The sequence below is a fragment of the Manacus vitellinus genome, unplaced genomic scaffold (genome assembly GCF_001715985.3).
Source record: "Manacus vitellinus isolate BGI_N305 unplaced genomic scaffold, ASM171598v3 scaffold_6_pilon, whole genome shotgun sequence".
NCBI lineage: Eukaryota > Metazoa > Chordata > Aves > Passeriformes > Pipridae > Manacus > Manacus vitellinus.
Window position 1 is genome coordinate 9,846,952 of NW_021940750.1, and position 14,930 is coordinate 9,861,881.

The 14,930-nt window shown below is 36.5% G+C and overlaps 1 protein-coding gene across 2 annotated transcripts in view; it reads right to left on the reverse strand.

The window, feature by feature from the left end:
• GPHN (gephyrin) overlaps window positions 1-14,930 on the reverse strand; it is a 287,967-nt gene that overhangs the window by 87,407 nt on the left and 185,630 nt on the right. The window contains exons 1-3 of one of the 2 annotated variants that reach the window (XM_029964123.1): window positions 13,222-13,313; window positions 12,857-12,964; window positions 6,676-6,810 (exon numbers count right to left, since the gene is read on the reverse strand). In XM_029964123.1, coding sequence (XP_029819983.1) covers window positions 6,676-6,810; window positions 12,857-12,931 — 210 coding nt within the window. In that variant the 5' untranslated portion in view covers window positions 12,932-12,964; window positions 13,222-13,313. Of the gene's footprint in view, window positions 1-6,675; window positions 6,811-12,856; window positions 12,965-13,221; window positions 13,314-14,211; window positions 14,485-14,930 lie in introns of those variants that run through there. The other variant, XM_018082606.2, reaches the window with a different exon arrangement.

Sequence of the window (14,930 nt, forward strand, 5' to 3'; positions counted from 1 at the left end):
GTAATTGATTTGAAAACCACTGCTGCACTGTATTGAGAAGAACCCAGGGGGATATAGTAGTTTAGTAGCATTAGTAAGCAGGATTCCTCATCTTGAGGCAACTCTGGCTACTTTCTGCTCCCATATACATTCTCTCAGCATCTCTTTTTACTAAATATAATTTTCTGTAATCCTGGAATGTGCATTAAAAACATTTTAGAGAAAATTAAACCCAGAAATAATCATGAAAACATCAGAATTTTTAGCAGGATCAAGTAACTAACTATGCCTGTGTGTATTTTTACAAGAAAAACCAAGAAATGCTTGCAGTGCTTGGGGTGTGATTTATTCTATGTAGATGATCCTAACAATTTAAAACATCCTTTGCACTTTCCTATGGTCCTCAACCATATCACAGATAAAGAGCTGTGCTAAAGCACTTGCTACTTACCCAAGCAAGTTCCTAGGTAGAAAAAACTTCAGCACATGCAAACTTTATAAAAGGAAACAAACTTCACTTGGAAATTTAGTGTTTGTGTTCCAACTTTAAAATACATTCACATACTTGCCCTATTGCTCTCACCTTGATGATCACCTTAAGAAGAAATAGTAAGAATCAAGATGAAAAAAAAATATGCACTCAAATGTATGAAAAACGTCTACACTATGGATAAAACTACAGCTTGCCAAAACATGTCTTGAACAGCTTCTTATTATTAACTAAGAATTTCTGATAAGCATCCCGATCTTTCTTCTACTGAAAAATACTGAATATTTCTACTGAAAAAATAGTAACAATAATTGACAAAAACACCTTCCCAACTCCACCTGGTCTCATCTGCTAATTTCAACATAGCAGCTGTATATTGGAAGTCAAACACTAGACTGAAAACATAAATCATAATTAGGTTTAATATAAATCCATAGCTCATTTGACTGTGTGGATGTCAATGTACACATTCAAACATTAAATCTGTGGCTCATGACAGGTGTTCTAAGCATCATCTTTCATTGGAAGGAAGTATAAGAAATGACTAAAATAATAAAATATTTTTTGTCACTGAAATAACTCTCATCAGCCTTTTATTTTTTTAAAAAAAGTTTAATGTATTTTTTCTAGGCTATCTCATTTCAGAAATTCTCTGCAACTGAAACATGTACATAAATTGCAAGTATCATACTTTTTACATTGAGAATATTAGGTCTTTAGGTGAATGTCAACTTCTCAATGATAAAGACAACAGTTCTTCAAAGGAGACACTAAGCTACAGAAAGTGCTCAACTAGCAGAATTAAATGCACTGTGCTACAAAGAAGGTGTGGATGGCTGGAGTGGTGGACAGATGAGATGACCTGTGACTGGAGTGCTCTGTTGGATGGTTTCAGGCTCTTCAGGAGGGATAGGCAGGGCAGAAGAGGTGAAGGGGTGGCACTGTATGTAATAGAAGGGATAGAATCTAGGGAGCTCACAGTTGGCAATGGCACAGTTGCCATTGAGAGCCTCTGGGTAAGAATCAAAGGGCAAACAAATGATGTGGATGTCACTGTGGGAGTCTGCTATAGACCTCCCAGCCACAGAAAGGCACGGGGGGGCCCTGGTCAATGGCAAGTTGAATATGAGTCAGCAGTGCCCTGGCAGCCAGGAGGGCCAACCCTGTCCTGGGGGGCATCAGGCAAAGTATCGCCAGCTAGTCAACGGAGGGGATTGTCCTGCTCTGCTCTGCACTGGGGCAGCCTCATCTTGAATATTGTGTGCAGTTTTGGGCACCACAATATAAAGAAGACATTAAGCTGTTAGAGAGTGTCCAAAGGAGGACAATGAAGATGGTGAAGGGTCTGGAGGGGAAGCTGTAAGGAGGGGCTGAGGTCACTTGGTCTGTTCAGCCTGGAGAAGAGGAGACTGAGGGGAGACCTCATTGCAGTCTACAACTTCCTTGTGAGGGGAAGAGGAGGGGCAGGCAGTGATCTCTCCTCTGTGGTGACCAGTGACAGAACTTGAGGGAACAGTCTGAAGTTGTGTCAGGGGAGGTTTAGGTTGGGTATTAGACAAAGGTTCTTCACCAGAGGGTGGCTGGGTACTGGAACAGGCTCCCCAGGGAAGTGGTCACAGCACCGAGCTTGACAGAGTTCAGGAAGGGTTTGGACGATACTCTTGGGCACATGGTGTGACTCTTGGGGATCATCCTGTGCAGGGCTAAGTGTTGGACTCGATTGTCCTTGTGGGTCCCTTCCAACTCAGCATATTCTTTGGTTCTGTGACTGTTTTGTTAGACTTGAAAAAACTTCTGAAAAGTAGCCTTGCTTGCTCATTTTAGCTGTAGGATAGAGCCTCACATAGGAATCAAAAGCCATCTATCACAACTACAAATATGTAAGGATCTAACTTATCACCAAGGGTTTTGTCTGGTTCAGTGTAACTAAAAAATAGATAGCTAGGGATGGGACAGAAAATCAGCAAGTAAAGTAGAATATAAGAAGTTATGGTACGGAAGCAGCAAGATGGAAAAAGAAAAACATACTCTCATCTTAAAAGTACTATTACAGGTTCCTTAGGATCCTTCAGGATAACACTGAAAGAAACTGCACGTTGAAGTAGAAGAATTGAACATCAGTGAGACTGATGGTCTTGTGAAGTGAAATACTTTGAACACTTAAATGTCACTGAAATGAATTCCTGGCAATAATGTAAAATCTGCCCTTGGTCTTCTAAATCTGCTTCATTTGACTTCGACACACAACATTGCCTAAAATTAAATATTGATTATGCCATTTATATAGAAAAGTGAAGACTTCAACTTGAAAACTGTAATTTTCTTTTATACCAATATGGAGAACAAAATTAGAAATTTGAAATAATGGCTCAGTCATTTGCTCTGGATATATTCTTCTAAGTTATCTGAAGTTATAGATCTAAAATTTTATACTGTAAGCATACAAAAACCCCAAGAGTCAACACAAATAGAAATATTAAAAAAAAAAAAAGACACTAGGTATCATATTGCTTTTGTGTTTGAAAAGAACATTGCATTTTACTTGATGAAAATGCCAACCACAAACACAGACAAAAACATAGTAAGATTTTAGAATCTGAGCAGCTACTGGAAATGACAAGAAAAATTTGCAAGTCACACTGTGTCATCCTAAACTTTTGTCATGCAAGTATTCTGAAAAATCATCTAACCTTGTTAAGAAAGCAGTAAAACTTTTAAAAGATCAAAACTATATTGTAGAAAATAAAAATATCTGTCACAATCAGTATCAACTTTATGGTTGAATGACTCAAAAAGGGAGGACTGCTAGTGCAGTTTTCCTCTGAGTAAAACTTAGATTGCCTCTATATGTGAATCCATCTACTATAAATATGGTTTAAATGCTTTTTGAGCAGTGATCGATTTTGTTTGAACCTCAAATACAATTTAGAGAACAAGAAAGGTGTTCTACAAAGATTTATTAAAAGCTAACAAAAGCTACTTTGCTTAGTTTTGGGGATGTACCTTATGAAAGGCAGAGTAGTCCCAATGGCAAATTGTCCCAAGAGGCTAAAGTGAAAAATATATCATACAAATCATAAAATAGTTTGAGTTGGAAGGGACCTTTTAAAGGCCATCTAAGTCCAATCTCCCTGCAATAAGGACATCTTCAGCTAGAGCTAGTTGTTTGGAGCCCCATCCAAGCTGACCTTGAACACTTCCAGGGATGGGGCACCGACAGTTCCTCTTGCAACCTGTGCCAGTGCCTCACCACCCTCACAGTAAGGAATTTCTTCCTAATATCTAAATTGACCCTCCTTCAGTTTAATACCATTCCCCCTTATCCTATTGCATCAGATCCTGCTAAAAAGTTTGTTCCCATAATTACTTCTTTTACCAGGAAATTACATTTTTGAAGACCAACTGAAATATCAAGGTTCAAACTCAATATTCATCATTTAGTACTTTGTTAGAAACAGAGACTTTCAGAAAACATGGACAATTAAGTGTAAACAGTAAAACACATTTAAAATTAAATGTTGTATTTTGTCTACATGATCTGCTTTATATATAAACAACACTAATTTTCCAAAATACCATTATGAAAAGGTAAAGACTCCTAACAGATCAATCAGGAGCATTAGTAATGCATTCTCCCACACCTTCTCTCCAATACCCTCATGCATTAGTAACCTGCTACTTACATTCATTTAATAGAGGTGATCCCGTTATTGCAGAAGCTTGATTTTTTTTCTGAGGTGCACACAATTTTCTGCTATTCACCAAATTCAGTAAGAGAAATGAAAAAAACACACAAAAATGGTACAACAAAATAAACTGGAATACAGAGTTGACAAAGAAATATAGTGCCACTAGCTTTGTGGCTAAACCACCACTTCCAAAAATATGTATAATCAAAGGAATAATTTTTTTCCCCTGACACTTCTTCATTTTTGTTTCATGTTGTATATACACATTTTGGAGCCCTGAAATGAGTTCCTCAACTAGCAAATGAGCATATTGAAAAGAAATACACTTGCAGATTAAAGAAGAAAAAAAAAGCACCCTGTAATATCAACTGGATGCTGAAGTACAATTTACCTTTATTTTCATTATTGTGTGGATCAAGAAGTCCAGTGTGAACTAAATTTATATTGCATTATTAGAATGCCAGGATCCAGAAGGAAAAACTCAGTAAGTGAAGACATTTAGACATATTGATAATCTTGAAGAATATGAATGACCTGTATTTCTTGAAGAATTCAGATGATGTTTGACAACTTGAGGGTACTGAAAAGGGCTGAACAAAAAGATATTGGATAGTTTCTTTGGTTTTTTAAAAGTAATACGTAAAATGAGCAAAGAGTTCTCTAAGTGGCAAAGAAGCTTACAGTTTTGTGCAAAATCCAACCTCTAGGCAATAGGAACAGGTGACATAACCTTTCAAGTGTATTTTCCAGTTGGGCTCTTCTTTGTCTTTGCCTGTATCAGCTTGTACCACCCACCTTTGAAAGACATCACAGAAAATCTAGACTAGCTAGATGTTGCATGGAGATTCCTATAATAAAAGTGGTGTGGTCTCACACATTTTGAACAAAATCTATTTTTCAGTAATACATGAAAAGCAGGTCTTAACATGAAATACCAAAGCATGATCCGATTATGAAATGAGCTCATCTCACCCAGTTTCCCAAACACAGTTTCAGTTTTTTAGTCTGTTTCAAAGTTCTTGTATTCCTTCTGTATTCTCTGAATCTTTGAAGACAGTCTAGAGGAATACATTCTGCTTCATAACAGATAAGCTTTACTCCTTCCCACTGTGATAAACTTCCTGAAAACATATAGGCTTCATGTAGAGCTATTTCTCAGTGGAGCTGTCTCTTATTTATGCCTGTTACTGGTCTCCTTTGGTTTTCTTTGGACACTCTCATTTTGTCAACAGGCATAAAACTCAGTGCAGATTCTCTGCTTTGTGTTGCTCTTCTGCTCCAGATTTTTATTTTTAATTAATTATTTATTATTATTTATTATTTATTTATTAATTATTTTATTATTATTAATTAATAAATAATTAATTTAATTAATTATTTATTTTTTTATTAGACAAGACACAATTTTTTAGAAAACAAATGAAGGAGGCGCTTGCAGATAGAATTCACTGAACAATCTTAAGAAAAGTAGACTATATAATGAAGCTCAAGTTTGCTGGCTATCAGAATAATTTTGATTCTATTACAGTGAAGGTGAGTACTGCATATAACAATCCCATAGTTTAAACCAAAATATTTATATGGGTGGTTGCCAATAAATCTTGTTTGCTGATAGAAAAGAATGAGACAGCAGGAAAGAAGAACTAGCAGATGCTGGGCAATCATTTTAGCAAGCAGAATAATCCTCAAGGATCACGAATTAGACAAGGAAGAATATTATTATTTGCCATCTGCTACTGGTCTATTAGTATGTCAGCATCTGGTGCCACAGAAAGATCTTTGTGATGTGAATGAACGAAGTGAATGCAGACAGTTTTCTTCTGCTGAAAGGAATTCTGCTGAAGGTAAACATTACAGGCCTTGCCACTGGTCAATTTGCTTAGTTTTTCATGTATGCTATTTAACGTTTGATAAAAAGAGCACATTATAATAGAGTTCACCTCAATGATTAAATAGTATAGTGTAATCAGTAAGAATTGAATAATAATCCCACAAGGTTGGCATTAAAACTTTCTTTCTATTCAATTTAGGCTGGTTTTTGTTTCCAAATGTCAGGCAGCAAATATCTAAGTTTGAGCAAAGTCAGTTGGTTTGAAAGTGTCTTAAACTGATCAATAATAATGTGGGGCACAGATCTGCCCCATCCCAAGCTAGAAATTTGCACATATATTTTGTTGACAAAATACTACTTGCTCAATGTTGCTACTCAGTGGCAGGATTATCTATGTTCCTGGGGATACTAAAGCATATTAAATACATTCGAAGTGCTAACAATTTCATATTCATGACAGATATTGCAAGAGATAACATGAAACTTCAGTAACCATAAGGTGTTGGTGGATCCACATATTAAATTGTGCAACAGTATACATGGAACAAGCTATACTGTCTTGCGTTTATCTATTATGCAGAATGACACAACCTTGCATGCGAACCAACCTTGTTCAGCAGAGGCAATATATTAATCTGATAGATCATATGGCCGAGCATGGACTTGCAAGGCATAAGTGTACTTACTTTTGGTGTTGGGCAGGATGCAGTGGAGAGACGAGAGGTGGCCTGGGCACGAGGAGATTCTGAAGGAGTAGTACTGAGGGAGGCTGTATCACGTGGGAGAACCTGAACGCCACGAGAGATGATGGAATCTGGAATCTTAAAAAGAAGAGAGAGAGATTTAATAGTAAAAAGATATACTGTATGTAAAACTTACTCAAAACCTTATATCAAAAACATGGGAATACCCCACTCCTCCATTTGCGTACCTCCTCATACTCAGTGCTTGACAGTGGTTAATGGCATTTTCTCCTAATTTCAGTAACAAATTCCTAGCAAATATATAAGATCATATTCTAACTGAAGTAGCACAGAACACACTATTTGCCCTGAAAAACCTATGAATCAGACATACTACAACAGTAAATAATAAGAAAATAATAGTTTTCCTCTTAAGCCTCTGTTTCAAACTCAACAATGACCAAGAGTGATTTCTGCTGTGGCATGAAGGGAGGCAAACTTTCCATTCTCTAACTATGGGATAATTTCTGAAAAGAAAACCACTTGTTAGCAATGACTGAAACCCTCTAAAGAAATGTCATGCAGTGAGAAAACTTCTCATAAGAAATCTCATGCAGTGCATAAATACTCTTTATTCCATGAAGACTTTATTTCAGCTACAAAAATTCTTGATGTAAGATTTGTGCTGCAAAAGCTACCGGCCTCTCTGGAGGGAATAAAGGCAAAAGCATTAGAAACCACCATCCAAAGTCAATACTTGCTTTAAAATACATTCTGAGGGGAAAAATAAAAATTCAGTCTTTTTTCTTTTCCCCACATAATATATTAGAGTGCCAGTTAGGAAAGCATATCCCCCCTGATGAACATCTGGCAAACTGATGAAGAGAAGGCTGAAGCACTCAACAATTTTTGTCTCAGTCATCACTGGCAACCTCTTTTCTCGCATTTCTTGAGTGGATTGCCCTTAAGCCAGGGATTGGGAGACCAAAGATGTGTGGACTGTTATGTGGATGAGGAACTGGTTGGATGGTTGCATCCAGAAGGTAGTGGTCAAAGGCAAAAAGTTCTGATCGACATCAGGGACAAGTGGTGTGCTTCAAATGTCTGCATTGGGACCAATGTCATTCAACGTCTTTATTGATGACACAGACAAAGGGATCAAGTGCACCCTCAGCAGATTTGCAGACAAGACCAAGATGAGTGGTGCACTTGACACACTTGAAGGACAGGATGCCATCCAGAGGGACCTGGACCAACTTGAGAAGCGGGCCTGTGGGAATCTCATGAGGTTTAATAAGACAAAGTGCAAGGTGCTGCCCCTGGGTCAGGGTAACCACAGGTATCAATACAGACTGGAGATGAACAGATGGAGAGCAGCCCTGCTGAGAAGGACTTGGGGGTGCTGGTGGATGAGAGGCTGGGCATGAGCCAGAAATGTGCACCTGTAGCCCAGAAAAGCCAATTGTATCCTGGGTTGCATCAAAAGCAGCGCGGCCAGCAGGGCAAGGAAGGGGGTTCTCCCCCTCTACTCTGCCCTTGTGAGATCCCACCTGGAATACTGTGTCCAGCTCTCTGGTCTTCAGTATGGAAAGATATGGACCTGTTGGAGAGAGTCCAGAGGAGGGCCACAAAAGTGATCAGATGAAACACCTCTCCTATGAAGACAGGCTGAAAGAGTTGGGATTGTTTAGCCTGGAGGAAAGAAGGCTCCAGGGAGACCTTATTGTGGCCTTTCAATACTTAAAGGGGGCTATAAGAAAGGTGGGGACAAACTTTTTAGCAGGGCCTGTGGTGACAGGACAAGGGGTACTGGCTTTAAACTAAAAGAGGGTACATATACACTAGATATAAGGAAGATATTTTTAACAATGATGGTGGTGAAACACTGGAATAGGTTGCCCAGACAGGTTGTGGAAGCCTGATCCCTGGAAACCTTTAAGGTCAGGCTGGATGGGGCTCTGAACAACCCAATGTAGTTGAAGACGTCCCTGATCATTGTAGGCGTTTGGACGAGATGGCCTTTAAAGGTTCCTTCCAAACCAAACTATTCTATGATTATATTTCTAAGCTTGAATTTTAGTGACAGATCCTCTAGTTGGTGAAAAAAATGAAATTACACCAACTTACAACAGTGAGAAAGCATTCTTATCTTCAGTTATAAAAGTGAATCTATCATTACTTTTTATCTTCTGTCCCTTCTGTTCAGCTTTAAATAAAAGAGATAGAGGAATGAACTTGAGAATAAAGCTTTCTTGAACTTTATATGCTGAGTCTTAGAAAGTTTGTTGGCTTTTATTACTGTAATATTTGGGTCCAGCCATGTAGCTATCACACCAGCTTTATAATTGACTAGATTACTATTTTAACATAATGATTTATTTATTTATTTAGTGTAAAATGTTAAGACATAGAAATGATAAATACCTCAGATAGGAGAAGTGATCTCTAACATTAATTCTACAACTCAAAATGCAATAGATTCTACTATAACACACTGTTTACAAAGGGTTATTCTGATTTGGTTTTCATTATTCTAACCCCTTCCTTTTTCAAAGGCAGCAAGTTTACAAGATCACTTTGCTCTTACTTCCAGCAATTGACTTCTCTATCACAACAAACCAGAAAGTGTAGACATTCAGATCTTTGAAGGTATAGACACACATATCTTAAGATCTTTCTCCTCATTAAGAATTTCTGAGTTCAGCCTGATGTTGAAGCTCCAGGTGAACCACCAAAAGAACCCCCATGTTTGGGGAAAATGGCAGTAGCAGACAATAGAGGAAGGAAGAAATGAAGATCCAGTGACAAGCTAAATCACTGATGTTGGGCATTTCCAGATGGGATTTTTTCTTAAATGGATATGCTGCTACCCAGTCTGCATCTAGGCATTTTGAGCATTCTTGCCTTGAAAGACTTGAGGGCACACAGAAGCCAGGAAGAAGCTTGAATCCTAGCTTGAATCCTTTATCTGTTGCATTCTTAGGACATTAAGACAGCTTTGTTGCTTGTCTCGGTGTAGTTAAAATGACACATCTTAATACTCACATCATTAAATACTTTTCTTTTAATGTCATTTCCCACTTCCTCAACTTCCTTGGTTCCCATCTATAAATAATGACTATGTCTAACTTAGCAACTTTGACTTAGACATACTGGGTTATACCTAGGAGATTTCACCATATACACTCCTCCACATACTAAGAGTTTCTCGTGTTTATAACCTGTTTAGAAGTTGTGTGAAAATAGATCTTGTTCACAGTGTGCCACCAATTGCTTCCTTTCTGCTCTACTGCTGTGTTTCTAGACTAACAGTGGTTTTTTTGCCAGTCAATTTCTGTCAGCATTTGAAAATCTTAGTGATCTACTTAAGAGGTAAACAAGTTCAATGATATTCTGAACATTCAAACAGTTTGTAGTCAGAAGTACAATTTGCCTTCTGTTCATTTTTTCTCCTGAAATCCCATCTTAAATTTGTTAAACCCAAAAATAGGCTGGCATCCCTAAGTTCTATATTGGCATAGATACTACCTACAACTTTCAATGCTTCCTTTTAATCTCCATGCCTAAGGATAATACGGTAAAAAATTATATCTTGAGAAAGGCATAAAATAAAAAAAAGACAATAAAAGAACAGTTTTAAGTCTTTAAATAAGACACCTTTTCTTCACACTCCTTTGATACAAAGCTGCACACATCTTGAGATGATTGTGCATGATCTATTATCATTTTGTACACTCCAAGACCCCACAACACAAATAACAACACTGCTTTTGAAAAAGATACCATGATCCAGTTCTCTCCAGTTCACTCTGGTTGCTCTAGAGTAACCAGATATTTCACATTGTCTCATGCTCTTTAGGAAAGAAAAGGTTTTTTTTTTATTTTCCACCATATTGATCAATTACTGCTTCTAAAATTTTATCTGATACAATCTTTTTCATAATAAAAAACGTCTCTCTTTGTAACAAAGTGCCTGAGACAACCCAAGTTTCTACTGAACTGCATGTGTAATACTGGTTTTTGCCTGTGAAAAAATTAAAGTTTAAGTAAAATTTCAGTCAGGACACTAATCAGAAAAGAAAGCTGAAGATAAAGGGAAAAGATGATCACAGGCATTTAATTCCAATGAGAATTATTGCATCACTACCTTTACATGAAATACAATCCCCAGAAAACAATTCATATATAAACCTGTCTAGAACTCTAAGTTCTAGAAAAAAATTTCACTGAGAGAATTAAGTTAGTTCACAGTTACAAATTTTGCTCTTTTTCTAATATGATAGTGGAATGTGCTGTATTGCTAAAAGCAGAACTAATATTCTCTTTAAATCACTACAACCTGCTGAATTCAGAGAAGGTACTATTATGTACACTGCATAAACAGAAATATATAAAATTATAATGTGATATGGGGAGTTTCTGCTTTTTCTCACCTATATTTAGCTTTTTTTCCTTTAAAAATTAACAAATTAAATTTAGGCAATCTAAGTCTCTAATCAAGGCAACTTCTAGTTAACCCTGTTAAAGAGGTTAATAAACCATAAGAAATTTCTGTGCTTCCTGGAGCATGGAAACCTGCAATAAAGAAGGGCAGGAATATTATTGCATTTTGGATACACTTTTTTTTTAAACTTTCACAAAGTCACACTCTGAGCATTTATAACGTCTCTCTCTAAAAGTTTTTAGTCATTTTCCAGTTTCAAATAATTTAATTGAGGGTAGAGATCTCAAAACTCTAAGTGAGGTACAAAAAACCTCTTAATTCAGCGAGAACAGTTTCTGTTTGCACTAGCTGGGGTGGAAAACCTGTTGTAACGTACTGACAAAGAGAGAAATGAATGAGGAATGAATGAAGGGACAGAGAAAGATATTCAGTGTATCCATCAGTTACTGCTTCTACAAGTTTAATCTGACCTGGCCTTTCTGTGAAATACTTCTATATTGGTTTAAATATTTGCGTTTTCAGATTAGAGAACTAAGCATTGACAAGAAGGGAAAAAAGGAAAATATATGAGTTCTTTATTCTCTTCTGCCCAGGACTGGAACAAAGATTGACAGTGCTGGTGAGGTAAGAAAATAATCAAGTAGATGATAATTACTATGACTGCTATACAAGAGGAAAAAATGTCTTAATAACATAGAGAAAGGACAGCTTAAAAAACCCCAGTAACCTGCAAAAAAACTAACCACCTTCTGCTGAGTTTCAAGATCTGATTTGGATTATAGAGTGCACAATACAATAGCTCAAGAGTAATCTGCAAAAGGGCACATAAATGTGGATGACATCTTAACAGCATGCTTCAGCTAAAATCACCATCCTACTGATACTGAAGAATACAGTGCAAATTCTAGTTTAGTAACCTCAACTAAAAAAAAATGAACTATTGCAATAAACGAGTGTATGCATGTATGCATGTATATGTATGACAAAGCTATGTATATAGCTTTATAATCAGGTGTGTGAACTTTAAAGTCTTCCCACTTCCTTAGTGACTTTTCAAGAGACATAGAATCATGTTTTAAATACAGAGGTATCAGGTGATCTGACTGATGGTTTAAATTACTATTTGCCTTGGGGAACAGGTCCTTTCTACCGTTCATTGAAATAGTTGTCTACTATTCACTAAAATCCAGTAATTTATATTAAGACCACTGTATCCTGACTCCTGAAGTCTTCCATTTTTGAGAAATTCTACTTCTAAACAGAAAATAAAAATGAAGGAGAAACTGCAAGTGATGAAAGCAAACCATGAACATACAATGCAAATGCTGTATTGCGTTGACAAAAAATCTATTGAGAAAAAAGCAGCAAAGCAAGGCAAACAAAGGGGAAAAAGTTACAATTTCATAGCTCTAAAGCAGTGATTTTAGGAGATTATTTTAATTATATTCAATTATTGAGTATATTAGATGATAAAGCCTATGACTAATCAGATACACAGGCTTTATAGCAATTATTATTTCAGCAGCTGAATGATTCAAACTGACAAAACACGTGAACTTCACCTTGTTTAGCCCTATATCTTAAACAGATATTTTCTGTAGCATGTGCTCTAAAAGATAGCAATAATGTGTCTTTGTTAGAAGAAAATAACTAACACTGTCTGTTCACACACAGACTAGGAGGCAGGCAGTATATTTTTAGCTAGTGTTAGTGCAAAAGCCTCTTGGAAGTGTCTCTTACCAGTTCTCCTGCACTGCCTGCTGCGTGATGGCAATAACTGATGAGACCAGGGATGGGCTGTTCACCTTTTGCCATGATAACAGCTGAACTGGTGTAGGATGGATGCTTCTAATGCACAACACATAACAGCTATGAATACAGTGACAGGAAAACATGAAACTATACAAGCAAATGACCAAAAAGGAATGAGGTGAAAACGAGTGTGACACTGAAATGCCAAGTTCATGTGAACATAGCCAGTTTAGATCTCAGGTATTTTCTGCCATTAAAAATGGCACATATTATTTGTCTTTGCCTATATCACAAAAAATTAAACAATTTAAAGTTTGCATTAATAAAAACTGATACTTGCAAGTGATAATTACCTTAATTCATCCCTGTAAAGACATATGTAATCAGGATTTCCTGTATATTGGGAGATGATCTCCAGCTGCAGCTGTCTTAGAAATGTCAAGATGTCTCAGACCTGAATTCACATTTCTGGAGTTAGAATGTTGCTGCTTTGGTTTAAAAATTGTTTAATATAATTTTGAGTTACTTAGACTTTCAATTCGCATAATAGGAATTAAAAGCACAATTTGTGGAGTAAATATAGAACAAAGCAGTTTGGAAAAAACCTTTCCAAACACACAGGGATACATTGTCTTTTCACTTGAAAACTGAAGACATAAAACTGAGGTAAATATTTATATATTGCTTCAAATAATACAATAATTATTTGGAAAACATTTAAAATTTGAACAAAAATTATTTACAGGTGTTATCTTTTTTTTTTTTGGAGTCTCCAATTTATTATTTTAGTTTGAGTAATGCAAGGCTATAAAGACAATATGATGATATTTAGTTTGTTGGCAGAATTTCACATCTTTTATGTGGGCATGCACACTGGAATATAGTAATCTGGATAGTTTATTACTTAATCTGCTACCTCTGTCATACTTTTTATCAATGTTTTCAGAAACCAACATTTTAATTTCAAATTAGATATTACGGGTTAGAAAATTTTGTTGCAATTCCTTAACATGCCATCTAATGGACTTTGCATGTTCAGGTGTGTGAGTACTTTGAACCAAAAAAAACCCACTTAAAACTATCTGTCACATCAGAACAGTATTATAAAAACATATGCTAACATCAAGATAATAAATCATTTATTTCCCACTGAAATTTGAAATCACCTACTGAAACAGAATTCTTATATTTTTTAGATGTTATATTTCTACAAAACGTACCTAAAATACATCTGTTTGACCACAGAGATCTCAATACACAGTCTTAACATGCAAATGAATATTGGTGGAAAGTACCTGAGACAGAAACGAAAGGGGTCTCTTAGGGAAACAAGTCAGACTCACTTTAGCTGCGATAGCTGCTGCTGTTATATGTGAAGAAGAACTGTCTTCTGTTGAGGCAACTCCACTATCCTTCTTCTCTTCCTCCTCTTCCTCACACTGTACTCCTTTGTCTTCTGTCTGTTTGTGAGGGCTGGTGGTTGGAGGAGGAGAAAGAGGAGGTGGTGGTGAAGGTAGATCTTCAAGCTCATCGTGTACCTCCTTAACTTTTACAATGGCGTCCCGCAAAAGATCAATGGCGTGAGGTAGGGCTGGCAGTATAAACTGAAAGCATTCCTATGCACAACAAGAAGAGAAATGACTGTGAAAAGTTACCTGCAGAAGTAAATAAGGATCTTTCAGATTTACTCTTAAAATATATTTGGGACTTAGATGCATCTTTTCACCCAATCGTAAATAAAACCTTACCTGTCCAATGCAATTGCTCATAGAGGGTAAAAAAAATGAACTCAGAATGAGACCTGCTGACTGTTCTATATATTTTTGCCTTTTTTTATGCAAATAGAGTAAATTGCACAGCTACTGTAATTAAGCTAGTATTGTATTAAAACTTCAGAAAACAAGAGTTAAATTTTTGTGAATATGTAATGCAGAAAACAGTTCACAGCAGCTGGCAGAATGCTACAAAAATGCAGAATAAAAACATTAACTATATCCCTGCAGGGATATTAGCTTCAAATCATTCCTATTACGCTCCTTCACAACTAGAGAACAATTCATAA